The sequence below is a fragment of the Ailuropoda melanoleuca genome, chromosome 6, assembly GCF_002007445.2.
Source record: "Ailuropoda melanoleuca isolate Jingjing chromosome 6, ASM200744v2, whole genome shotgun sequence".
Lineage (NCBI taxonomy): Eukaryota > Metazoa > Chordata > Mammalia > Carnivora > Ursidae > Ailuropoda > Ailuropoda melanoleuca.
The window spans coordinates 32,494,169-32,520,466 of NC_048223.1; the positions used below are offsets into that span (position 1 = coordinate 32,494,169).

A 26,298-nucleotide genomic window follows, 5' to 3' on the forward strand; every position below is an offset into this window, starting at 1 on the left:
GCCGGGCTGGGCACCGCGCACCCGGGGAGGCCGCGCCGAGGTACTGGCCCGAGAGGCCCTGGGTCCGCGTGCCCGCGGAGGGCAGCACGGCGAGAGGGTACTGCGCGTCCGCGGGCACCTGTCTGCGCTCTCGTCACCGCGCGGCGGGCGCACGGAGGCCACCTGCTCGCCACGCCCGGGTGTTTTGCGCACCATTCTAAGAGCGTTCTCCAGTCTCCTGGGCGGATCGCCTGGGTCGAGGAATCGGTGGAGACGCGAGCGTTTTTGCTGTAGTTTCGGTATTGAGGAAACCGAAGCAGAGAGGGGCTTAAGGGCTCTCGCCACCAGGTCGTGGACGGGACGGCGCTGCCCTTCCAAGTGCGGGTCTCACCCACCGCTTCTGATACGTCCAGTATCTTAGGAAGGTTATGTAGATAAGAAAAGCCAAGTTCAACAGGCCCGGCTCCCGGAGTAGAGCAGCGGCCTTGGGAATTCTCTGGAGGGGTATTCGCGAAGCTTCGCATCTCCTTTAGGCTTTATATGACTTTTAACATTTATGCAAGCGCTTTGTGACAGGCGCTCTCCTAAGCACTTTGTAAATGTCAGCTCTTTTAGTTGCCTTTATCGAACTTTGCTACTCTGGTGTGTTGGGTGGGTGTAGAGGAAAGTGAGGCCAGGTTGGGTGGGAGGAAGCAGAATATATTAATAGCCTCTGATATTTTCAATCATTTTTCCATTGTGCACTTTTTTTTTTTGCACATCCGAGAGACGGGTATAGAATAATTCAGAGTTGTGTCCTTTCAGTGCTTGCGTTTTTCTGTGGCCGGACACTCATCACAGATAAGGCTTCTAGGAGAGCTGCAGCAGTAGGAGTGGTCCTAATTACTGGTCTTACTTTGTCTTACTCTTTGACCTGGCCCTGAAAGTTCTTGGAGGAAATCTTATCTGGTTCTCCACTTTAACATCCCAAGGAGGCGGCTGGCCTCTCCCTGTGCCACACCCCCACCCCCTTCAGGCAAGGTAATGATTTATTTCATTATATGTTACCACTCCTCCCTATCCAGCTCTTGAGAACAGGCATCTACCCTAGTGCCTGGCATATGCTAAATAAAAATTAAATGAATGTTGGGAAACTAATTTAAGAAAAAATGTAATTATATTTGATTAGGTAACATATTCACGTTCAAAAACCGGAAGGTACCAAAAATCCCACAAAAAAACAGTGAAGTGCCTGACACTCACACTTGTCTCCCAGGATATCTCCTGGAGGAAAACCAGTAATTAATCAGTTTCTTCTGGCCTTTCTGAAGGAATTCCTTCAGATGCCAGCGAATACTTATATATGTTCCTTTCCCTCTCTGCTCTGCAGATACCAGGATATTATGCACTTTTCTGTAAACTTTTTTTGGCCAGCAGCAGAATGTTCTATACAACATTTAGTGGAGTTGGTACCTATCCGCTGCAAAGCTTCATTTCGACTTCCAGGTTGACTTTGCCAGTTTTGATCCCAAGATCACCTGAATGAGATTTCAGCAGCCCCGTTGGCCATGGGACTGGAAAAGTACTCCTTTAGCACGTGTTCTTTTAACATTAGTTTCCTCTTCTGTAAGAGGACACAGAGCCACAGATGACAGAGCCTTTTCCTAATTTGCAAGATGCAGAAGGAGCACGGCTTTGCCATGCTGTATTTGGGCCTGGAGCAGGAGTAGTGAAGCAAACCTGCCCCCTCCAGTGGGATTTGGCTGCCTTCCCACGGCTTCACTCTGATGTACTTGACTGTTTTCTTGGCCCACTCCAGCCCAAGGAAGTGGAGTAGAACTTGGCTAGTGACCTTAGAGTGCAGCAATTGAGAAATGTGCCATCCTGATGGTTTGGGCTGGCTGCCCAGTTCCATTAATTATGGGATCAGACAGGAATATCGTTGTTCACACTCGAGTCCTAGAGAGAGGATCACGACCTCCGCAGAGAGATTTTTAGAAATCTGGGAACTGAAAACAGCATGGAGAGGCTTCCTAGGGCCTGTGGGGTGTTCAGCTCTGGTCAACAGGCATTTCCAGCAATGCAGGCACAACGGTACAGAATCCCTGCCTATAAAGAATTTACCTTCAGGGCTGAGATCAATTGGAAGATAGATTCAGAAGAAATGGAAAATGGAATGTAGTACCTGTCACAAGGTTAGTTAGATGTTACATTTTAAATAGTGTTGCGTAAAGTGTGGTCCAAAGACCACCTGCAACAGAATGACCACTGAGGCTACACTTGCTGATTCATAATCCCTGAGGGTGCAACAGATTTTTCCTTACGGGACTTTGGCTTTCTGCTAATTTTGAAATATTATCTGGAGATGGACCTGCTCTTCCAGATTTGGTCCTTAATTCAAGAATGTGAAGTTGCTTAAGCAGTGTTTAAACTTGGGACCTTGAAGTGGCTGAATGTAGCTGTGTAGATAAAGGTGTTGTCACATCTGAACCCATAGCTAAAAGGTGGCTATCGTGCTCGCATTTGAGTGCCCTGTCCCATGTAAATGATCATTAATTGCAACACAGATAACAAATCTAGCTGATTTGGCCAGGAGCTTCAGCTTGGGGGTAAAGTCAAGGGGTTGTATATTGTGCCTTTGTCCTGTCCTTTGGCACTTCCTTTTCTGTAGACAGGTCAGAGGGAGGAGGCCCAAGTGGCCCTCATGCATCCGGCTGAGCCCTGAGATGCTGCCCAATAGCTGGGATGCAGGGAGGTGCTTGCTTTTTTTCTTTTTTTTCTTTTTAAGATTTTATTTATTTGACAGAGCCAGCCAGTGTGAGAGGGTTTTTTTTTTTTTTTTTTAAAGATTTTATTTATTTGACAGAGAGAGCCAGCCAGCGAGAGAGGGAACACAAGCAGGGGGAGTGGGAGAGGAAGAAGCAGGCTCCCAGTGGAGGAACCTGATGTGGGGCTTGATCCCAGAACACCGGGATCACGTCCTGAGCCGAAACTGAGCCCCCCAGGCACCCCAGGGAGGAGCTTCCTGACCTGCCTGGCTTTTCATGTCCCTGGGAACTCAGAAAAACAACAAAAAGAAAAAACAAACATAAATTTTCCTAAGTTCCTCCAAAGGTGAAACAAAGTTTCTTCATCAGAACTTTGGGAAAATGACCCAGACACAGGGCAAGATCCGGTTCTAGCGTTGAAACCTCAGGGCTGTATTTACAGCCAAACCTCTAATAGGGAGCATATGTCCAAGCCCCCAAGCCCTTTTGGAGGCAGAGTAATGCAGGAGGGGCTGGGGATTCCTACTCCTTGGATTTCAATCCTGGTCCACAATTTGGCAGCCATAAGGCCTTGAGTGAACTGCTTCTTCAAGAATCATTGGTTATGATATTGGTACCTACTGTCTAGGATTTTGGTGAGGATAAAATGACAGGACGGGGAGAGCACAAAGTGACCAGCACTCTATTACAGAGATCAGCTCCTGCTATTGTGTTTATTTGATCAACCTTGACCAGCACCATCATTAAGTCACCAAATGGATCCAGCTTGAATCTGACCAAGAAGCAGAGGCAGAGAAGGGAGAGAAGGTGAAAGACAAAGAGTGGAACTGATATGCAGCTGGAGGAGTTGGGGCAGTTGTTTCTCTCTTGCCCTTGTTTTCACCATCACCCCACAGCTGGACTGAGGGCAGGGACAGCTTTGGCCTACTTTTGACCGGAGCTGGTTGTGGGTGACTCTTTTTTTTGGTCTGCTGGAACCATCTGAATGCAGTGTGGTGACCCTTAGCCACAGTTTTGTCTATGCTGCTCCAGTTTTTCCGGTGGTTCTTGCTACATGCCCACCTGGAGTGTCAGAGTCGGTCTGAGCCACTGTAAATGAGCTCCCCTGAGGTCAGAAATAATCCCTTCCCTGTCCATAGGGGCCACTGACATTACCTCTGCTTTGGGAGCCAGAGGGATAGTTGAATGGTAGGATGGGTGGGAGCTGAACTGGGAAAAGATGCAGAGTTCCCTTGTGAACCAGAGTGAGAGTGAGAGTTTGTACAACTAAAACCCAGAAAAAGCCCTGATACTTAACTGCCTGTTTCCATCACCTCTGCCCCCTGGTCTGTACAGAAGGCCCCCAGCTTAACGATGGTTCGACTTACACTTTTCGACTTGATGATGGTGCCGAAGTGATATGTATTCAGTGGAAACCATAGTCTGAATTGTGAATCTGGATCTTCTCCCGGGCTGGGCTGCGCAGTGGGTCCTCCGTCGTGATGCCGGGCAGCGGCTGCAGCACCCGGTCAGCCACCAATCGCGAGGGCGAACGGGTGGTACACGGACAGCCCTTCTGTTTGTCACTTTTAGGGCAGCGTTCAGTCAGTTACCTGAGCTAGTCAACATGTCATTGTGAAATAGGCTTTGTGTCCAGTGATTTCGCCCAACTGTAGGCTTTCGTAAGTGTTCTGGGCACGTTGCAGTTCAGCTAAGCTAAGCTATGGTGTTCGGGAGGTGAGGGGTACTAAATGCATTTTAGGATATTTCAGACTTACAGATGGGTCTGTTGGGACATAACCCCATTGTAAGCGGAAGAATATCTGTATACGAACCATGGCTGCTTTTGTAGGGGTGAGTGAGGAGCTCACAATTCTCCTCCCTGAGCCTTTCACCACTGTCATTATCATTCTCTTCCACGTCCTCCCTCCCCAGGAGGTCGTTTTCCCTCCTGTCAGGCGTGTGCATTTAAGCCTCATAACAAGCCTGTGTAGTACTGTTGTTCTCCCGATTTTAGATGACAAAATGGAAATGGAGAGAAAACTTTTCGAGGTCAGTGGTTAATAAGGTGAAGTTGAAGCCCAGATCCTTGTACATCTAACGGTCTTGTTTCTATAAATTGTCATTTTCAATGAAAAGCATACTTTTACCTGAGGACAAACCTCATCATCACAGAAATATTGAATATCTTATATCTTACCCTCCCAACAAAAGTCTAGTATAACAATATTCCACTTAAGAAAAATCAAATTGAGGGGCGCCTGGCTGGCTCAGTTGGTGGAGCATGCGACTCTTGATCTTGGGGTTGTGAGTTCGAGCCCTATGTTGGGTGTAGACATTGCTTAAAAACCTTGAAAGAGAGAGAGGGAGGAAGGGAGGGAGGGAGGAAAGAAAAGAAAAAAAAAAAAGAAAAAGAAAAGGAAGAAAGAAGGATCAAATTGAAATGTGGCCTTGAAAATTGTCATCGTCACCCTCTAGAACAGGCCTCCCTCCTCTTGTACCCATGGCAGATGATCATAATGCCCTATTTTGAAGGCAGCTGATCTTCCTAAAATTAATCTAGCAGAATAATTATTAGAAAAACCTTATATCTGAGTGAAAAATCTGTCACTCCAACTTCCATCCCTTAATCTCCGAGCACTGCCTGGTGGAGCCCACTCTGTTCTAAGACATCCCATTGGATAAGTCTCATGTCTGCTCCGCCCTTCTTCTCTGCGGCAAGCCAGGTAGTATCTCCAGGTCTGTCAGTGGTTGCTGGTGGGGGTCCACACTAGCTAGGTCTCCCTTATCTCTCTTCCCCTCATCCCTCACCTCCATGCTTGGTGATGTTGCAAACTAACTGCAGCATGCCAGAAGTCTTCTGGGTTTTTTTAAGGTTATACTGGTGGCATTTTGCCATCATTCTCCTTTGGGGCTCAGTCCCTTCCACATTTAGGAGCTGGGAATGGAATCAATTTTCTGCTGCTGCCTGACCATATCCCCCAAAAGTTAATGGCCTCAAATAGTCATTTATTAGCTCATGATTGTGGGAATCAACAATCTGAACCAAGCTGGAAGGGTCTTCTGCTGGTCTAGCCTAGGCTCACTCAGAAGGCTGAGGTCCAGTGATGGGTTGGCTGGGACTCTTGGTCCTAGATGACATCCTTCGTGTGTCTGGCAGTGGGCAGGCTTCTGCCAGAGTGAGAGGAGTGACCGAGCTGTGTGTCTCTCATTTGTCAGCAGGCTAGTTTGGACTTCTCCATTTGGTGGCTGGATTCCAACAACAGCAAGAGAGAGCACATTTAAGTACCTCCTCTAAGTGGAATCCTGCAGTATTTGTCTTTCTTGTAGCTGGCTCACTTGACTTAGCATAATGTCCTCAAGGTTCATCTGTGACGTCCCATGTGTCAGAATATCCTTCCCTTTTTTTTTTAGGCTGAATGTCATTGTGGTTATGTAGTACATTTTGTTTATTCATTCATCCTTCAATGGACACTTGGGTTTCTTTCACCTTTTGGCTGTTGTGAGTGCAGTGGTCCCTCTAACCCGCGAGGAATACATTCGAAAACTCCCCAGCAGATGCCTGGAATTGTGGATAGTACAGAACCCATAAAAACCACGTTTTTTCCTATACGTACGTATCTGTGATAAAGTCTGATCTATAAATTAGGCACTAAGAGATTACCAACAATAACCAATAAAATAGAACAGTTACAACAATATTATAAGTTATGTGAATGTGGTTCATCACCCTCAAAATACCTAATTGGACTGTACTCCCCTTTCCTGTGATGATGTGAAATGATCAGCTGCCGACATCATGAGGTGAAGTGAGGTGAATGGCACGGGGATTGGGACCTGGCATTTGCGGGGGGAGGGTAAGTGAAAGCACAGCAAACAGAAAGGGCAGATGAGGGGGACCTCTGTAAGGCTGCTATGACTGTGGGTGTACAAACATCTGAGTCCCTGCTTTCCCTTCTTTGGGGTCCATACCCTGAAGTGGAATTGTCGGATCATATGGCAATTCTATTTTTAGTTTTTTTGATGAACCGCTGTAGTGCTTCCCATGACAGCTGCACCATGGTACGTGCTCTCCTGCAGTGCCCAGGGGGTCCGATTTCTGAACACCCTCACTAATACTCATTATATTTACGGTTTGATCATTTGGGTCCCCCCCACCCGCCCCCGTAGTAACCATCCTAATGGGTGTGAGGTGGTATGTCTTTTGTTAATCGCATGTCATGTGGCATGTGCAATTTTGCATCCCGTTTTTTGTTAAATCTAACATTCTTTCGTAAGCTGTGTCTTCTGCCCTTTGCATCCTGATAGATAGAAAGGCTTTTTTCATCTTCTCCCCCTCCTTTTCTTTGTGAAGTTGTGCACATTGATCTTTTTTCCCCTCTGTGGTTCCTTGCTTTGATTTTAAGCTGAGAAAGCTTCCCGATCCAGAGATCAAATAAACATTCACCAAGTGGAATCTGTATTTAAAATACTGGATTTTTCACATTTGCATCGAATACTCTGGCATTTGATTGTACTTTAAAAGCCCTTTAACGCAAAGAATTACACAAAATGTTAACAGTGGTTCTCCCTGGGAGGTGAGATTATTCATAATTGTCTTTTCATCGTTCATGTATTGCTTTTCTGAGTAAAAAAGTAGATGTTATTTAAAGCAAAACTCACCACCCTCTTCCCTTGGTTACATAGATCAGTTCTGGAAGAGACTGGGCCGTGGATGTGGAAAATCTGGCTGACGCCTTGCTCATTCTCCTCACTGGGTCTTAGTTTCTTCTGTACAAAGGAGGAGGTACCCTCGTAGGGTCCTTTCTGGCCCAGAAGGATTTCACATTCAGTGGAGGAGCATGGGCCACCGGAATTCTGTCGGGTTCGCACCTGGTTTTATAGGTGGCCGTTCCTTGGCTAATGGAGCACGTGCCCTGCCTGATGAAAACACTACATCTTTTTAGAGAGGAAAGGGCAAGAAGGCAAGAGAGTGAATACCCAGGGGGCTGGGGTGGAGGTATGCCAAGCCTGAGGTTAGGACCTCCCGCAGGTGGGTGTCCATCCAGCTGGGACCCACGGAGGGAGTAGAGAGTTGAAGACAGGGCCTGGGGTGTGACTGTGACCCTCTGGTCATCCACTAACCACCTGTGTGCTCTCTGGGCTTCACTTTCTTCATGTAAAAAAAAGTGGGGATAATAGAGGCACCTGGGTGAGTCCATTAAACTTCTGACTCTTGATTTTAGCTCAGGTGATGATCTCAGGGTTGTGAGATCGAGCCCCATATTGGGCTCTGTGCTGGGTGAGGAGCCTGCTTAAGATTCTCTCTCTCCCTCTCCCTTTGCCCCTTCTCCTCTCTCTTTCTCTCCCTCTTTAAAAGAAAATGGGGATTGTAGATGGATATTGTAATATATGTAACATATATAATATAAAAAATAATGATAATGATAATAATAAAACCTGCCTCAAAGTGTTGCTGAGGCATGAAACAGATAATGTGGGTAAGATGTCGAAAGCAGTGCTATGGTGGTAATCATACAGCAGTATATAAATGTATCAGATCAACAAGTTGTACATCTTAAACTTACACAATGTTCTATCCATTACATTGCAATAAAAACAGCAACAAAAACCAGGGCCTGATGCCCGGCAGGCCTATCCCTTTCTGGCCTGACCCCCACTGCTTGCTACCTTCTTACTTTCTCTTCCCTCCCTTGCAATCGCATTCTTTTCCTTCCTTTCTCCACCTTCTCCCTCCTGCCCTCCCTCTCTCCTCCTTCCCTGGACCTCTTCCTTTCCCGCCTCCCATCCCCTCCTCCCATCCCCTCCTCCCCGCCCCCCTCCCTACTAGTGTTGGCTCCAGGTAAAAGCAGAGGATAATCTCCGAGCCCCACCTGTTCATCCACCTTTGCTCCAGGGCCCTGAAGGCTCCCCCCCCAGGTGAGGGCCTCTCAGTTCAGGGTTCAACCCTAGTTGGCGCTTTCTCCCCGCTCTCCTGGACCTGAGCGTCACTGTGTCGTCTGCTTAGCCACTTGGGTCACCATGGCATTGTTTACTTTTCTTTGTGACCTTGCTGGGGCAACCTCAGTCTCCATTTACCTCTCTCCAGGCTCCATGCGGGTGCGGACGTGCCCCCACCGCCCCCACCCCCGTTCCCAGCAGTGTCGATGCTTGATAGGTGTTCAGCATGCATTTTCAACACATGATTCTACTCTGTACAAGGGCAAATATGAAAGAGCAGGAAGTGTGGGCTTTGGGAACAGATCTGGGTCAGCACTGCTGGGTCTAAGTGGGTAACGTGATTTTTGGGTGACACTCTCCGAGCCTCCACTTCTTCATCTGTAAAGTTAAAGGGGACAATGAGCGCCTCTCTTGGGGCTGCCGTAAAGATGAAAGGAGATCAAGTCCCAGTAGGTAGTTGGCACTGGAACATGGCTTCCCATCCATGTCCCTTCTGAACTTCATTTGCATAGGCTTGGACATTGCGGTCCCCCGTCTGGTTCTGCCACTCCCTGGTTGTGCGACACAAGGTCAGAGTGACTCTGATCCTCGGTGTCTTAATCTGCAAGGTTGAAAGGTTGGACAGGGTTAAGCCTCCGTCTTGCAGGCTCCGTCCTTACGGCTTTCGGCTCCGCTTCATACTTGCGTTACTATTTGCTTATTATACTTTGTGTAGAAGTTGACTTTAAAGAAAACTTTCTGTCACTACTGTCAATATCATATGTTGGAGGTAACAACAACCAGGAGAATGAAAACGAAACAGTGTTAATAGAATTCTTGCCAAATCCTGCTGCTGCCCAGGCCCAGTGTCTGAGGCCCTTCCAGACTTCATGAAGAAGGGAAATTAGCACATGCTGGAGAGATGGTAACAACACAGTAGCACTCAAATGAGACGTTCTGCACTCTCTCAGAAGGCCATGGGTGTTGAAAGGGCACCAGTGAGTCATTGTCCTCTGGGGCGGTGTGTGGGGGTAGCACTTGGCCATTGGGGGTGCCCCTGGTACCCATTCCTCACTTTGGAAAACACTGGACTGGATCCTAGACCTGGAAGGGACCTTAAAGATCACTGCCCCACCTGTCATTTAGTAGGTGAATGAGCTGGGCGGGGGGGGGGGGGGGGGGGGGGGGGGGGGGTGTAGAAATGGTTGCCCGTGCCCTTGACCCTGACAGTGGAAGATCCATGCTTGGATGTGCTGGTGCAGTGGCAGAACGATCCCTGACACGTGGACAGCTCCACCAGTGTGGCCGGGGATCCCCAGCCCCAACCACGACCAGGTCACATAGAGACTGCCTGTGTGGACTGTAGCATAAAAGTATACTTGTATTTTAAGCTCAGTTCTAATATCTGGGAGTGTTTTTTGACTGGTTTTCAGCAGGCCAGTCACTTTTTTTTAATTTAAGAGCAGGGTATGTCACTTGCAATAGCCTCCAGTCCCTTCAGAACGCTCAGGCTCCTCCAAAACACTTGGTTTGCTCCATCTGATCTGTTCCTTTGTGTTGGTCAGAAGTCGTACACGTGTGATGAGCACAGATGGTACCATTTCAGAGCCAAAAAGGAGTTAGGGGTGTGGATTATATACTTCTTTGAAAAACAAAAAACAGCTTTTTTGAAGCATAATTAATATACAAAAACCACTGGACATATTTAATGTATGTAATTTGATGGGTTTGGAGATAAGAATATACCCGTGAAAGCACTACAAATCAAGGTAATAAAAATCTTTGATAAAAACGAAAAGAAAAAAAATAATAAATAACATTAAAATAATGTTTTAAAATATTTTCTAAAATAAAAAGTTTCTGCTTACCCCTCCCCCATTTTTGGTGGTAAGAACACCCACTGTCATATTTGGCCTTTATTATGTTGAGGTGGGTTATACATTGAAGTTTTATAAACAGCCCAGGAAAAAGGTGGGCAGCAAAGACAGTGTTTGGTTCAACATGGAGATTGTACCAAATAACACCCAAAATACTGGGTTCAACGTGAAGATTTTACTAGATTGTCCAAAGAGATTAAAAAAATAAAATAGGGCGTTATAAGTCCTGATCCCAAAAAACAAAAACAGATTACTGCGTAGGGTATTTAGAAAGAACAAGACAAGTCCTCATAGGCACTAGAATCTTTTTTTGTCCTCGCTAGATTTGTCCTTGAATTAAATTCCATGCTTCTCAGAGCACCTGGGCGGCTCAGTTGGTTAAGCATCTGCCTTTGGCTCGGGTCGTGATCCTGGGGTCTTGGGATCAGGCCCCAGGTTCCTTGGGAAAAAAAAAAAAAATCCCTGCTCAGCGGGGAGTCTGTTTCCTGCCTCTGCCTACCCCACCCATACTCTCTGTCTCTCAATAAATAAAATCTTTAAAAAAAAATTAAATTCCATCCTTCTTCCCTCAATCCTGATCACCTTCCTTTATCACCTTATAAATGGATAAACTAAGCTACTGATTCTCAACTTTGGCTGTAAATTAGATTATTTAGGAGCTTTAAAAATCCTGAGTCCCAGGCCACGCTGCAGACCAGTGAAATCTGTGTTTGCAGAGTGGGATCAGGCATGGGTAGTTTCTAAAGCTCTGCCGACGTGCAGCCAGCATGGAGAACTGCTTTGCACAACCGTCCAGAACTTTGGTGCTGTCCTCCCTCACAAGGAAGAATAGCATGAACTGTTGTACACATCAAAGCTCTGTGGCTTTACCTGTAAAATTCTTATTTTATGCTGGCAAGACAGTCTGTTAGCTAAATTCCTATTCATCCAGTTCTCCTCCTGAAACTTTGTAGAAGAGAGGCCAAGAGAGGTGCCTGGGCGTCTCAGTCGGTTAAGCGTCTGCCTTCTATTCAGGTCATGATCTCCGGGTCCTGGGATCGAGCCCCGTGTCGGGCTCCCTGCTTGGCTGGGAGTCTGCTTCTCTCTCTTATTCTGTTCCTCCCCCCTCCCCCTTCCATGCCCCCGGCTTGTGCTCTGTCTCAAATAAATAAATAAAATCTTTTAAAAAAGGCCAAGATTCTCCCCACAATCACTAATTCTAATCTGGGAAACAGCTGCTCCCGGACTCGCAGGGAGGTTAACAGCTCAGGCTTACGGTGTTCCTTGGCATTGAGTAACTCACACAAGGTCACAGGGAGCAAGTGTGATTCTGGGGAAGTGAGCAAAGTGAGGGGGGCTACTAGGCATTAGGAATACCACATCTAGTAAATCAAGTGGGAAAATAAGCCAGAACCACCAGATCCTCCCCGTGATCTTACCAGAACATATTTGCTTCTCCCTTTACAAACCCCTCTTGGGGAAGCCAAGCATCTGCAACCAAAGGCAAAGCTGTAGCATCTGCTGAAATGAGTTAGTTCAGAAAAATCAAATGAATATGGGAACTGTTAAACATTAAGCCCACCAGACCATGCTGGGTATCCTTTGGGATTCACTGGTGCTAAAAATGACATGACAGAAATAAGTGGGGAACTCTCATTACATTACATGTGAGGTCTTCAGGGACTTGGCTCTGCCTCCTCCCTGGTTTCACCAGTCACTTCGCTCAGTCACCCATTCACTCATTTATCTCTGTATATATTTACCAAGTGCCCGCTGTGCCTAACGCGTTGGACTAGATGCGGGTGAGCCAGTAGAGCGGGGGCAATGTGCTCTTTGCTCTCAGAAGCTTACCACCCACTCAGGTGAACAAGGTAAGGGGAATTGCTGCCCACACCAGGAAAGTTGTCTAAGAAACAAAGTATTTCTCCATTCAGGGTCACCCAGGCCCAGTCAGCGGCCCATGGCCCACTCCGCACTCTGTGCATGTGTGGGACGGGCACAGGTGCGGGGGGTGACCGGGAACACCTCTTCCGCGGTGGCTGCCGACCCCAGCCCTGCGGCCCTTGTCCAGCGGACTGGCCTTAACCAGTTGGAATGCCTTCTCTTCCTCCTAGCAAAGCCTATGGGACACATCAGTTACCAGAATGTGTCTGGTGAACAGAGATGCAGGAGAAAAAGGGAGCTGGGGGGGGGGGCTAGAGGCCAGTTGGGTGGATGTCTGCTGGGGGCACCAAAGCCCCAGGCAGCCAAGCCCTGTGCCCTCGCTCTGCTCCTTTTCTGGAATTCACTGAGGTTCTTGTCCTCCCATTATGACTGCAACTGTTGTAGTTCACCGGCACCCAGTTTATTCTGCGGTAGCTACGTTTTAATCTGTGTGATGGATTTGAAATAGAGCCTGGTTGCCTCGGAGGCTTGGAGTACCTGCCAAGTATTATTTTTATGTTTTATGTCATCTCTTAGGTGAGGTTCTTTTCTGCCTGTCATGGTCTCTTCCAGGATAGGCCGACGCTTACTAGTTTCAAAGGATGGTGGTTTTGACCTTGTACCAAATTCTGGGGCTTTCCTCATTAAGCGGGGGGGGGGTGTTCTTTCCAGGTGAAAACAGCTAAGCTTCAAATGGCTTGTGGCTGATAGGACATCCCATCTGAAGTTATAAGTGCAGTGCTTGAATCAGAATCACGTGTTTCTTCTGAATTACATCAAATGCTTTCTCTCTTCTGCCCAAGTGAGTTTAATTTTTCTTTTCTACTGTTTCTTTCGTAGGGGTTCAGCTGTTGCAAAAATAATTGGTAATAATGTCAAGAAACTTAAGAAGTTTGCCTCCACAGTTAAGATGTGGGTCTTTGAAGAAACGGTTAATGGGAGAAAACTGACAGACATCATAAATAATGACCATGAAAATGTAAAATATCTCCCTGGACACAAGCTGCCAGAAAATGTGGTAAGACTTTGGGATGGAAAGTACTTTTGGTTAATTCTGAAAGTTACGCTTGGCTGAGTTAGCGCTTGGGGCTTGGGGAAATGGGAAAGCTACTTCCTACTCCTTTGTTCCTTTCTACTACCAACTTATTTGCTTGGTCAGTTTTGGTTTTCCTGACTCTGAAGATGGGCTTTGTATTGGTTTGCTAGGGCTGCCATAACAGGTACAGTAGAACAGGTGGCTTAAACAACAGAGATTGATTTTCTCACAGTACCGGAGGCTTCCAAGTCCAAGATGAGGGTGTCGGCAGGTTTGGTTTCTTCTGAGCCTCTCTCTTTGACTTGTAGATGGCCATCTTCTTCCTGTGTCTTCACACGGACTTGGTTCTGTGTGTCTGTGTCCTAATCTACTCTTCTTTTTTTTTTTTAATGGATTTATTCATTTGAGAGTGTGCATGTAGGAGCTGAGAGGAGGGGCAGAGGGGGAGGGAGAAGCAGACCTTCCACTGAGCAGGGAGCCAGACACGGGTCTCCATCCCAGGACCCCAAAATCATGACCTGAGCTGAAGGTAGATGTTCAACTGACTGAGCCACCCAGATGCCCCAACCTCCTCCTCTTATAAGGACACGAGTCATGTATAATTAGGGCCCACCGTAATGTCCTCATTTTAATGTAATTACGTCTGTAAAGACCCTGTCTCCAAACACAGTCTTATTCCAAGATACTAGGGTTAGGATATCAATATATGAATTTGGGATGGGGGCGTGGCACACAATTCAGCCCACAACAGGCTACTTTCTTGGCATTCAAAGTGCTGGTCCCATCAAAGCTGGAACTCACAACCTTGCCTTCAGCTGCTCGTGACCCCCAGTCCTGATATTCCCTTTCCAAGTGCATGGACTTGATCTGCACACGGGGACAGCTAATGGACCGGTCTGTAATTAAAATCAGGGCCAAGGCCTAAATTACAGAAAGAGATTGGAGAAAATAGAAGATCGTAGGACTGACAGTTTAAAATTTAAGCTTATTAGGTCTGAGAGGGAAGACTACAGGTAATTGCCTGGCCTCATTCCAGTGACTGTGGGAGGTGGGGGGAGGGAGAAATGAGCCAGGAGAACAAAAAGAGTGTACTGTGCGTGCTGGTTGTCTGAGTGGAATTTAACTTCTGTTGCCAGCTTCACCCTTTGGTGGCTTTCTGTGATAGTCTGAAGACCGGGCCACTGTGACTGCCTGATTCCCTGGTTAACCGGACAAACACATCCTCTTTGTTCATGAAATATTCATCTTTGTATATATTCACTCATCAACCTTTATGAGCACGTAGAGTGCATGCAAAGCACAGTGTTGGTTGCTGGAGACAGGAAGAGGAATAAGATGACGTTGCTTCCTTCAAGGAGTCCAGCAGGGGGGAGGGATTTGTAAGCTGATAAACGCCAGGAAGTACGGATTTGCAAAGCCTTTGCAAAGCCCTTGCTCCCTGGAGATTGCTGTTTGGCTTTTGGTTGCAGTGTTCATTAGCATCAGGCGCTGTGCTAAATAGCTCAAGTATCTTGTCTTGTGTAATGCTCTCAGTGACCCTCTTAGGCTGATACCACTAATTTTCCTATTACCAGGATGATTTTGATTTTATAGGGGAGGATACCAAAGCTCAGAGAAGTTAATGAACTTGCCCAGGGTCACACAGCTAGAAGCTAGGGTTTCAGTTTGATTCCTGGTGGACTCATCCTGTTGAATCCATTGTCTTCTGGACACTGACCACTTTCTCCTCTGTGTCACTGCAGTGGGGTCAGGCAGCATTTCTGCACAGTCATTCTCAGCATTGTTGGTGGGGAGAGAAAGGATCCCTACGGTTCCAATCTTAGAAGTTAAGTTGTCCAAATATCCAAGGGGAAGATCAGAGGGAGCGGCTATTCCCACCACAGTGGAAGGCTTCTGAGGTCATCTCTGACCTATGCTTGGAGTAGGAAATTCCTGCATTCACTTCTCATTCTTGTTGGACTCGATGGGTTCTTCCCTAACATAAACCACATGCTTTGTTAATACCTTCCTTCTACCCTGCTTTGTGCTAGTCCCTTATGTACCTACCTGTTCGACCTCACCTGCCCAGAGTGTATGAACCTGACTTTCTGGTTTTTTTGTTCTTCATTGGTTCCTGGTGCAGTGCTCAAGGCATGTGGGGGGAGGGGAACTTGCCAAGTGGTTCTGTGAAGCTGAAGCTTGTGCCACCGGCCAGGGAACCAGGAGGGAAGGAGGCAGGGAAAGAATTGATATAGAGGAGTCAACAGCTATTACCACTTAGAGCCCAGTCCCCACACTGACTGATTCCACCACCTGCCCCATGTCCCTAGTTGTGGACAGAGGGAGGAGAGAAAGGAGGAACCGTCCACTCCCAGGACTCTGTGGATGTCTGAAGCCTTGTAGGTTCACAAAAGTGAATGCATCCATTCCCTGGAATGGACATTTGGGTGGTTTCCAGCTCTTTGCTGTCATGGACCGTGTTCCCAGGCTGGTGGAACCGCCGGGAACACACAGCCCCGATGTCACCACGTCACACCACTGGTTTCCAAAGTGGTTGTACCAGTCTACACTCCCCCTACAGCACGTCTGAGGGTTCGTGTTGTTCTGCGTCCTTGCCAGGGCTTGGCAGGAGAAACCCAGGCTGTTAAAAAGTTTTATTTCTTAAACTGGTGGAAGGTACACAGATGGGTTTTTTTTTCTTTATACTTTTTATAGTTTTGAACTGCGCTTAAAAAATGTTGCATGGTAAAGCCGAGCAACGGAGCAGTGTCATGGAGGAGGACTCCCTAGGATTCCGAGCTCCTGGGCTTGACGCTCACTGTGAGCACGGTCAGACGGTTGGGCTGTTCCTAGTGCCTTATTACCCCTAGGGGTTTTGTGAGGCACAAGTGAGGTGATCCATGTGTATTTAGTCTTCTGCAAAGCATTTTTTTAAAAAGCTGGGGTTGTTTTTGTTGTTTTATTTTAGTTTCATATGTTTATTTCAGAGTTTTTCAGCTATCTCATTTGATCCTTTAAAAAATCAACTAGTGTTAGATAAGACCCCCATCATTATGAGAGACCAGTTGCATTTCCATCCACATAGGATTGTTACTTGTGATGTCTGTCAGTTGGCATGCTGACGTGAGAACGTGAGTCTTTTTTGCTCGGGGCCCCCACGCTGTTTCTTACTGACCTCCTTCATGTCCATCCTCATCACGTGACCCCCCCATCCTCACCCCCAACCTTTCTTGTAACAGTGACATCACCATGTCATCACCCGTTGGCTAAAAGCTGGGACAATCTGGGTTTGCAGTTTTCTCTGAAACCTCAGTGGAAAGAATGCTTCCCATTTCTTGCCACTGTCGGGTATCAGCCATCGATCCCGGTTTACAGCTGTCTGTCCTGGTTTACAGCTGTCTGTCCAGGGTCCCATCCGGGTGGAGAGCTCCTTTGCCTTCTCTCTGGCGGTTTAATCAGCCGCAGTGTCGCACCAGGATTTACAATCACAGCATCTTCTGTGAAATACCGTTGTCATTGCTTCTCATCTTGCTTTCTAAACCTTACGCTTTTTTGAAACAACTTTACTGAGGTACAATTCACAGATATACAGTTCACCCATTCAAGTGTACAATTCAGTGGTTTTGAGTATATTCAGAGTTGTGCAAACATTAGAATATTTTCGTCACCCCAAAAAGAAACCCCATACCAGGTAGGAGTCACTTCCTATTTCCTCCTATCCCCTGCCCCAGCCCTAAGCAACTGCTACTCTTTCTGTCTCTATAGACTTGCCTCTTCCGGACATTTCCTATATATGGCACCATACAATATATAGTTTTCCGTGTCTGGCTTTGATTTAGCATCGTGTTTCAAGGCTCATCCGTGTGGTAGCTTGTGTCAGTACTTCATTCAATAATGTTTTCATGGTTGAATAAGATGCTATTTTATGGCTGTACCACATTGCATTTATCCACTTGTCTGTTGATGGACATTTGGGTTGTTTTGCACTTTTTGGCTGTTGTGAATAACATGGCTGTGAACACTTGCATACGGTGTTTTGTGCGAACATGTTTTCATTTCTTTTGAGTGGGTACCTAGGAGTGCAACTGCTGGATCATATGGTAACTGTTGACCTCTTCAAGGAACTGCTGGGCTGTTTTCCAAAGTGACTGCACTGTTGAACACACCCGCCTGCAGTGTGTGGGGGTTCCAGATGTTCCACGTCCTTACGAACACTTTTGTCATTATCTAACTCTTTGATCCTACCCATCCTATTGTATATGAAGTGGTATTTTATTGCGACTTTGATTTTCATTTGCCTAATGGCTGACGATGTTGAGTATCTTTTCATGTGCTCATTGGACATTTATGTATCTCTCTCAGAGAAATTTGTGTTCACAGTCTTTGTCCATTTAAAAAATTGGGTTATCTTTTTATTGAGTGGTAAGAATTTTTTCTTTTTTAAAGGTTTTACTTTGAAGTAATCTCTACACCCAGCATAGGGCTCGAACTCATGACCCCAAGATCAAGAGTCACATGCTATTCCTACTGAGCCAGCCAGGCACCTCTAGAATTCTTAATATATATTAGATACAAGTCCATTTTCAGATACATAATTCCGAAGTATTTTCACCTTCAAGTTTTCACTTTCTTAATGCTATCCTTTGAAGCATGTAAGCTTCTAAGTTTGAAATTGAATTTATATATTTTCCTTTCTTACTAACTCTTTGGACTTGGTTTCTTACATAGGCCTGTAAGACTTGGTTTCTTACATCAGCCAGTGCTGATGTTTCCTCCGCACCTAGAGTAGTGACTGGCTTTGTTGTGGTCTGGAGGAGTGCCAGGGATGGGGAACATGGTGAGGAAGAACGAAGCAGGGTGAAGGGTTGTATTTCTGTGCTTTCAGTGGTATCCTCTGCGATGTAAGGTTAGGCCGAGACAATTAAAAAAAGATGGCCACTTTCTTTTGGATAATAGGGTTGCGATAATAACTATTAATTTTGGCTGCAAGCCTTCTCAAAATTAGAATATCAGGTCACTAGAAGCCTCATTGTTAACTCTTTCCTCTCTGGATTCAACTTTCTGGTTTTCGTTAGAGGAGTCATTGTCACTGCTGCTTCTCGAATTTAAGTGCTCCTCAGAATCTCTTGGAGAGCTTAACAGGGATTGCGGGGTCCACTCGAGGGCTTCTGATTGATGAGGTCTCAGATGAGGCCCATACATTTGCATTTTTAACAAGTTCCCACGTGACAGTGGTGCAGTTGCTTCAGGAATCACACTTTGGGCACCACGGGTCTACCTGATCAGTCTACATTACTCGTGTCGTACTGGGGAGTCCCCCTGGTTAACGGCTGTGTTTCTCTCCAAGCGACCTCCCTGGTGGCGTATTTGCATAAGACTCATCAGATAAAGTTGTCTGTGTCTCAGGATCATGTTTCTGAATATAGAGCCAAGGAGGTAAATTTCACCTATGCTCTTGGCTGAAATTGACATTAAATAGAAGAGGAGGGCACCATACCATTTTTGAACCTCTGCTTTGCTATATGTGTTCTCCACCTGCTGTTGTGTTTAATCTAAATACTCATTTCCTCGAGAATCTAGGCGAGTTGCCTGTGGGTGTCCAGTTAGCTGACTGGTGACAGAGCTAGGCCAAGGTGTGCAGGTACTGTACAGTGATAACTAAGCCAGGGGGGATCCAAAAGCACCTTTAGGCTTCTCCACATACATTTACCGGCTTTGTTTTAAATGATTTTATGTGTGTATGTGTATATATGTATAAACGTGGACCAAGAGCCCTGGATTCCTGGAAGTCTGAACATTAAGTGGACCAACCATGATGCCTTGGTTCTGTCTTGATTATTTATCCTCCTTGCCTTTGAAGGGCAAGCCCTTTTGTTCTGAGTTGTCTTTCCCAATGTATTTCAGGTTCTTTAACGGTAGACACCTTCAGAAAGATTTTGACAGGAAGCACATGAAATAGGTCAGCATTTCTGAAGCAGCGTTTTGATTTTGTTCAGAGTAAAAGACAGGCAAAAACTTAGCTAAAGGTTTTATTCTGAAACAGGGTATTCCAGTTACTGGGTTACTTGAGGAGAGCTTATTTGATACCGTGTAAGAGGAGTAATGTTCTGTGAGTGGACCGTGTGCTTCTGTGGATTAAACCCTAAGCACTCCACCAAGGGGAGCGGAAGGACGTCTGTGTAGTGAGCTCCCCGTCATATCGTCCTGGAGAGCTGTCACGTTCCCAGCCGGCTGCAGGTTCCTCTTTGATTTGTTGAAGAAGGAAGTGGAAGGGACAGGAAAAAATCCAGACCAGCTGGCAGCTTCCTTGCAACTTTTTAAAAATGGGACACAGGGATGGGCAGCCTCCTTGAAAGGTAAGAATCGTAGGAAGCAGGTAGATTTTTCTGATGTGTAATCTCTTTTGTTTGTTTGGTATCATTTTGAAGCACTCTTATTTATACTACTTAATCCGAAAGCGTTTTGTGAAGTGGCTGGATAGGAAAAATGATTTTTTTTTTTTAAGGATTTTTTATTTATTTATTTGACAGAGATAGAGACAGCTGGTGAGAGAGGGAACACAAGCAGGGGGAGTGGGAGAGGAAGAAGCAGGCTCATAGCAGAGGAGCCTGATGTGGGGCTCGATCCCATAATGCTGGGATCACACCCTGAGCTGAAGGCAGACGCTTAACCGCTGTGCCACCCAGGCGCCCCAGGAAAAGTGATTTTTATACCTCTTCGTATATGGGGTGATTGCGGTCAGTGAAGATATGTTACTTATCCAAGGTCACACAGCTGATCATTTGCAGATATGGGACTCAAACATACATCTTTTCCATATTTTCTCTTTGGTTCTGGTGTCTTTTCCATTTCACCATGTTGGGAAGTGCCTCGAAAGGGCAGAAAGGGAGGGGTGTGTGTGTGTATTGGGGATGGATGGGACAGAGGAGGAACAAGAGGTCTAGAGAAGAAAAAAGATTTTAACTACAGTTCAGGCTGTCAGGGTCTGTATGAGAGTGTACAGAGCAGAAATCCTCACCTGAGTAAGACCGGGAGAGGGTTGGGTGGGACCACAGGCAAATGCAGAAGAGCATAGAGAGCTTTGCCAGTAAAGGACAAGGCAGCTGGGAATTGGCATCAGGAGCCTAATGGAAAAGAGTAAGAATCTGCAAATGCGAGGGAACTGATAGGCAGGTAGATTTTTGGTGACGCATCCTTGCCACCTGTGTCTACTCAGCCTGGATTACTAATCCAGAGAAGCCCCTCTGAAGAGGAAAGCAGCTTCTCCCTGCTCTGGGGAATGTGAATAAGAGGGGAAGTGCCAGTAAGCTTTGGGTTATGATCTGCTCTATGGGGAATGACTATGCTGCCATTCAAACCAGCTTAAGCTGAGATAGGGGATGATTTGGTTCATATGACTAAAAATCCAGGTAGGGCTGGTTTTAAGCACAGCCTGAACCAGTGGCTGAAATGAGGTTGACTAGGCCCTGGGTTTTACTCAGTTTCTCTGCTCTGCCTTCCATAAAGTTGGCTTCATTCACAAGGGAGCCCCTTGGCAGGATTAGGTTCTCCCCCTCACATTTGTAAAATGGTTGCAGCTGTTCCAGACCTCACACCATCATCCCACACTGTTCAAGGAAAGACCCGATAGCTACTGGAGAAGAGTATAAGGAAGCAGCTGTCACAAAGAAGCCCCAGCAAACATCTCCTTGGCTCTCATTGTTTTATGTGCCTACTGGCTTGGACAAAAAGACCATGCATGGAGCAGGGGAGGGGCCAACTCCACCCAAATTGCATGGTTAAAATGGGGAAGCAGTAGCTTTTGAAATGAAGTGTAGGGGCACTTTTGCCAGAAAGGAGGAGAACCCAGGCTGGGTAGTAAATTACAGAAGTCTTCCATACCAACCAAAGGGATAAGGGGATGAAATAATTCCAGATAGATTTCCCTGGGGGACTCTCAGAGGGAGGGAGTGACTCTTAGCGCATGTATTAGTTAAGAGAATAGACTAAGATCAAAGAAGAGACCTCATAATCACGTGACTTAAAGAACAAAAGGACTTATTTCCCTCTCACATAACAGTGGTCTAGCAGTTTTGCTTGACACTGTTAGTCTTGGTTCCATCCTTCTTCTGCATGTCCTGTGCCATCTCTTAGGTCTGGGTTGCCATGGGTTTCAACAACAGAAACTGGGGAGAGAAAGTGTGGAGGAAGCAGCCCGCTGTTTTAGGGGCTCTGGGCCATAAGTGGTGTGCACTGCTCCCTCTCACGGTCTGTTGATGAGAACTCAGTCCATGGCCTGTGTCACTGCGGGGCCTGCTGGAAAATGCGATTCCTAGCCACGTGACCGGTGACCGGCTTCCCGCTCTGTGATTACGGAGGAAGGCGAGAAGGAATTCTGGTGAAGAGTTGGCAGTCTCCATCACAAGGACCAAACTAGCTCTCCTAGGAGGCTTAGCCATCCCGAATGATATTCCTGTGGCACATAGCAGCATTTCCTCAGGGAAGAATCTTCCTCCAGTCCCTTCATTTTGGGAACCAGGTACGCTTCATAGGAGCTCTATCTCGGTTAGAGTTCGGTTCAGGTTTATATGACAGAAAACGTATCATAGCAGTGACCTAAATGTTTGCTTTTTCTTCTTTCCTGTAAAAGATGCTTATGGTATTAATGATGTGTTAATGGTGTCAGGGACTCTTTTATCCTACTGTTCTGCCATCTCAGCATTTGGTTTCCTCCTCGTAGTCCAAGGTGACTGTCTGAACTCTAGGCATCTCTTCACGTTCCGTCTGGCCAAAGGAGGAGGAAAGGCCTCCAAGAGCATTTCCCGGAAGTCACACACAGCACTTCCCGTGGATGCCCCGCCAGTCAGAACTCAATCACATGGGGCACATAGCTGCAAGGGAGGCTGAGGAATGTAGACTTCCTGCTGGGCATTTATGAGCCTAGCCCCAAACTAGGCTCATAAATGCTGAGGAGGAAGGGGAGAACGGACATTGGGCAACAATAAGCATTCTCTGCGAGAGACCACATGCCCCCATGTCCTCACCTCTGCCTGTGAATGTGTGTGTATGTGTTTCTCTGCCCATGTTAAATTCTAACACCCATCTTTATATTTATCTGAAGGAAGGAAATCACCAAAAGAGCTGACGTGTGTTGAGTGCACACCAGGTGCGAAACACCATCTATTTCCCTTATTCTTCGTGAGAGTGCTCCAAGTGCCTTACCGAGGAGAGTTTAGCGTGGGACTATTTACAGAGGTGTGGGGAGAGTCGAGGCAACCCAGAGGGTTTCCTGGAGTGCCCAGAGTTTAGCAACAGCAGGAAATCATAACCCACCCCTGAAAGGGCAAGGGGACAGACTGGTGTCAACAAACCAGCCCAACCAGAGCTTAGAGACATGGGAAGAGGGGCTGCCTGTCAGGAGGTATAACTGTAGAATGAAGCCAAGCCAGCACCCCTGTGAGCCTGGGCCAGAATGGCCCCAGGAGGCTGACAAATACCCTGACCTGTCTCTTCTCCCACCTTGGATCTCCTAACAGCGTCCGGCTTTGGCAGACGCCACCTGGGAGGCAGAGAGCAAGGGCCCCCAGGCCAAATGGTCCACAGAAAGCAGCTCCCTGGGGCAACACAGCAGGGCAAGGAAGGGGACAGAATGGATTGGGGCATTGGGAGAGCAGCAGAGAACAACCCACACAGTATCAGGACTCCTTTTTCCAGGTAGGGAAACTGAGGCATAGAGAAGCTAAGTCACTCGCCCAACTGGTCAGCAACAGAGGCAGGACCCTCCACGATTCAGATGCGTCCTGAAGGGGAAGGCAGAGCACATAGCACACTTGACTTTCCTGTCTGTCTGCACGGTACTGTGCACACAGTCGGCGCCTGATAAACGGTCAGTGAATGAAGTCATTGGCAGAGACATTTTGGTATAGGAGTAACTGTTTCCTCCTCCTCCTCATTGCAGGTAGCCGTCCCAAACCTCAGCGAGGCCGTGCAGGACGCAGACCTGCTAGTGTTCGTCATTCCCCACCAGTTCATTCACAGAATCTGTGACGAGATCACCGGGAGAGTGTCCAAGGAAGCGCTGGGAATCACCCTCATCAAGGTAACTGGCCCGTGACCCCAGGCAGAGAAAGCGTTGCTGGACATCAGTTATGGGGGGGGGGGAGTTTATTTCCTCTCACTTCCATCTGTTGGCAAGAGGAGCGGAAAGGGAGGTTATGTTAGTTTTTTTGTTTTCTGTTTTTTTTAAAAAGATGCCTGGAAGGTAATCAATAACACATCCCAGGAGCTTAGCTGAGCTCAACTTCAGGCGAGGGCTGCTTGCTTTCTGTCACAGCGGGTTTTGGCAGTGGCAGTGATGTGAGGACGGGCTCTTCCTGATGTCAGAAAGAACCCGTCCAGGACATGGGTCTCAGCCTGCATTCTGGAAATCACCGGTGGTTTGTGTTGCTGAGAAATGCGTCGTCATTAGTTTCCGCTCCAGGGTATACTCCCTGAAGGGAGTTTTTAACTAGAAGTCCACAAACCACCCCCACAGGTCCCTAGACAGAATTCAGGAGGGTCCTGGACTTAAATGGGGGGAGAAAAGTCCCATTTTTATTCATTTTAACTTCCAACTGAAATGAGCATTGCTTTCATGGATGAATGCCAGCCACAGGTCAGACTTGCCATAACAGTAGCGTTAGCAGGACTTGTGGTCCTGTTGTCAATAGAAATCCAAGGTATTTTCATGCCACTTTATAATGGCTCCAGGTATCTCAAGGTGTCGTTTATGCTGATCATGACCTTGAAATTATGGTAATTGTTAAACCTGCCAAATCATCTTTTTCTAATTGCATTAATAAAACAGCACGTATATTACTTTGTCATAAGTTTGTGTGGTTTTTTAAAACATTTTGATAACCACATTTCAGTGGGTAATCTCATGCATTTTGCTTTATGCATATGAAATTCCAAGAGTGAGTCCATAAAACTTCACCAGACGGCTGAGGGTGAGGGCCACATCATAAAAAAGGTTAGGAACCCCCTAGAGAGACTTTGTTCTCAAGTGGTTCATAGATGAGTGTTTATGAAAGCAAACTTGAACAGCTCACACATCAGTTATAAGTACAGTGGATAACTGAATAGTGGGCTTTCATTTTGGAATAATACACAGTGGTAATTAGGAACACACCAGAACATTCATGCAGCCACGGGGGTGAATCTCTAAAATAATAGTGTAGCACCGAACAGTACCGCATAGGTGAATGGTGCCATTTCACTTACGGGCTTTCTAAAGCAGGCGTTATGGCATAACACATCATTTAGGAATAGATTTATGTGGCAGAATGGTCCAGAACAGAAGGGAACAGTGCATCCAGCCTTCAGGATGGTGGTTCAGCCTGGTGGGGGTGGGGACCAGTAGTGAGGAGGAGGACAGACTTGGGGAAGGACACAGGGGACTTCAGGGGTATAGGTCATGTTTCGGGTGGTTACATGTTCATTTTCTTTCCCTTTCATCGTTACGCTTTCAACAGTGCAGACATGGTATGCATGTTACTCTTGTAAGAGCTGTTTCCTAAGTCGTGTATGCCCCCGGATTCCTGCGTCTACGTGAGTAACAAAGCGACCGAGTCATGCGTCTTTCACTTGGCGGTTTGTTTTCCCCTAACTTGTTGACATCCTTGCAGGGCATAGACGAGGGTCCTGAGGGGCTGAAGCTCATTTCCGACATCATCCGGGAGAAGATGGGCATTGACGTCAGCGTGCTCATGGGAGCCAACATCGCGAGTGAGGTGGCCGCAGAGAAGTTCTGTGAGACCACCATCGGTGAGGTTGGCTGGGTCGGGGGAGCCTTGGGAGCCTGGACGTTCGGTGTTCTAAAACATACATTTGTGGTGTCTGGTATTTTCTGTAGTGGACTCTTTCAGGTGGATATTCCGTGGGTTGGGGATTTACTGTAAGGAGGTCATTCTGTGGAACGGAAATGTTTCAGCAGCCTCTAGAATGAAAGTAAAGGCCAGGAGACCATTTGGACCTCCCATGATTGAATAATGAATGATCCAGGTTAAACACAAAAATGCAAAGTTGCTTATACAGAGAAGCAGGTGGGGACATCCATGGAGGGGCTGCCCTGGCCTTAGAAAACCCAGATTTCTTTTTTTACTCACAAATGCCAGTATCTTCATCCTTGTTGGATTCCAGTGCGATTTCAAAATTGGTGGGAATGTGCTCACTTTGGCAGCACATATACTAAAAATTGGAATCATAAAAATTGGTGGGAATGATCCCTGTTTTCAATGAATAAGTTACCTGCCCCAAGGTCACGTGGCCAATTTAGAACCCAGGCATGAACTTGGCCATCTTGTTTCCTAAATCAGAAAGCTCTTTCTACTCTTAGGCAACAATGGTGTGAAGATTTCTGCTTCATTTAAAAAGGGCTTTGGAATTCTCATGTGCCTATCTACCACATTAAAAGACTGATAGAAAAGTAATATTCCTGTATTTGCAGATGCTTTGCAAAAGTTTTATTTACCACTCCAGAACTTACTTCTACCCTTGTCAAACATACCAGCAATGTGAATGATTTCTCCTTACAGCTTTGTAAAAGGAAGCTCTGAGAGGGGTCAGGCTCTTTTGAGTAAGATAGAATGTGTGGGAAAAGGTAGCTCCTGATTTTTTTTTAAAAGATTTTATTTATTTATTTATTTATTTATTTATTTATTTATTTATTTATTCATTTATTCATTTATTTATTTATTTGAGAGAGAGGGAGAATATAAAGGGAGAGTGAGAGGGAGAAGCAGATACCCCGCTGAATAGAGAGCCCAACGCAGGGCTCGATCCCAGGACCCCCTGGGATCATGACCTGAGCCGAAGGCAGATGCTTAATTGACTGAGCCACACAGGCACCCCAGTAGCTCTT

The 26,298-nt window shown here is 46.6% G+C and overlaps 1 protein-coding gene across 1 annotated transcript in view; it reads left to right on the forward strand.

The window, feature by feature from the left end:
* GPD1L (glycerol-3-phosphate dehydrogenase 1 like) overlaps positions 1 to 26,298 on the forward strand; it is a 58,216-nt gene that overhangs the window by 348 nt on the left and 31,570 nt on the right. Inside the window, exons 2-4 of the mRNA XM_034662126.1 lie at positions 13,244 to 13,421; positions 23,356 to 23,496; positions 25,064 to 25,202. Of these exons, the coding sequence (XP_034518017.1) occupies positions 13,244 to 13,421; positions 23,356 to 23,496; positions 25,064 to 25,202 (458 nt within the window). The remainder of the gene's footprint in view (positions 1 to 13,243; positions 13,422 to 23,355; positions 23,497 to 25,063; positions 25,203 to 26,298) is intronic.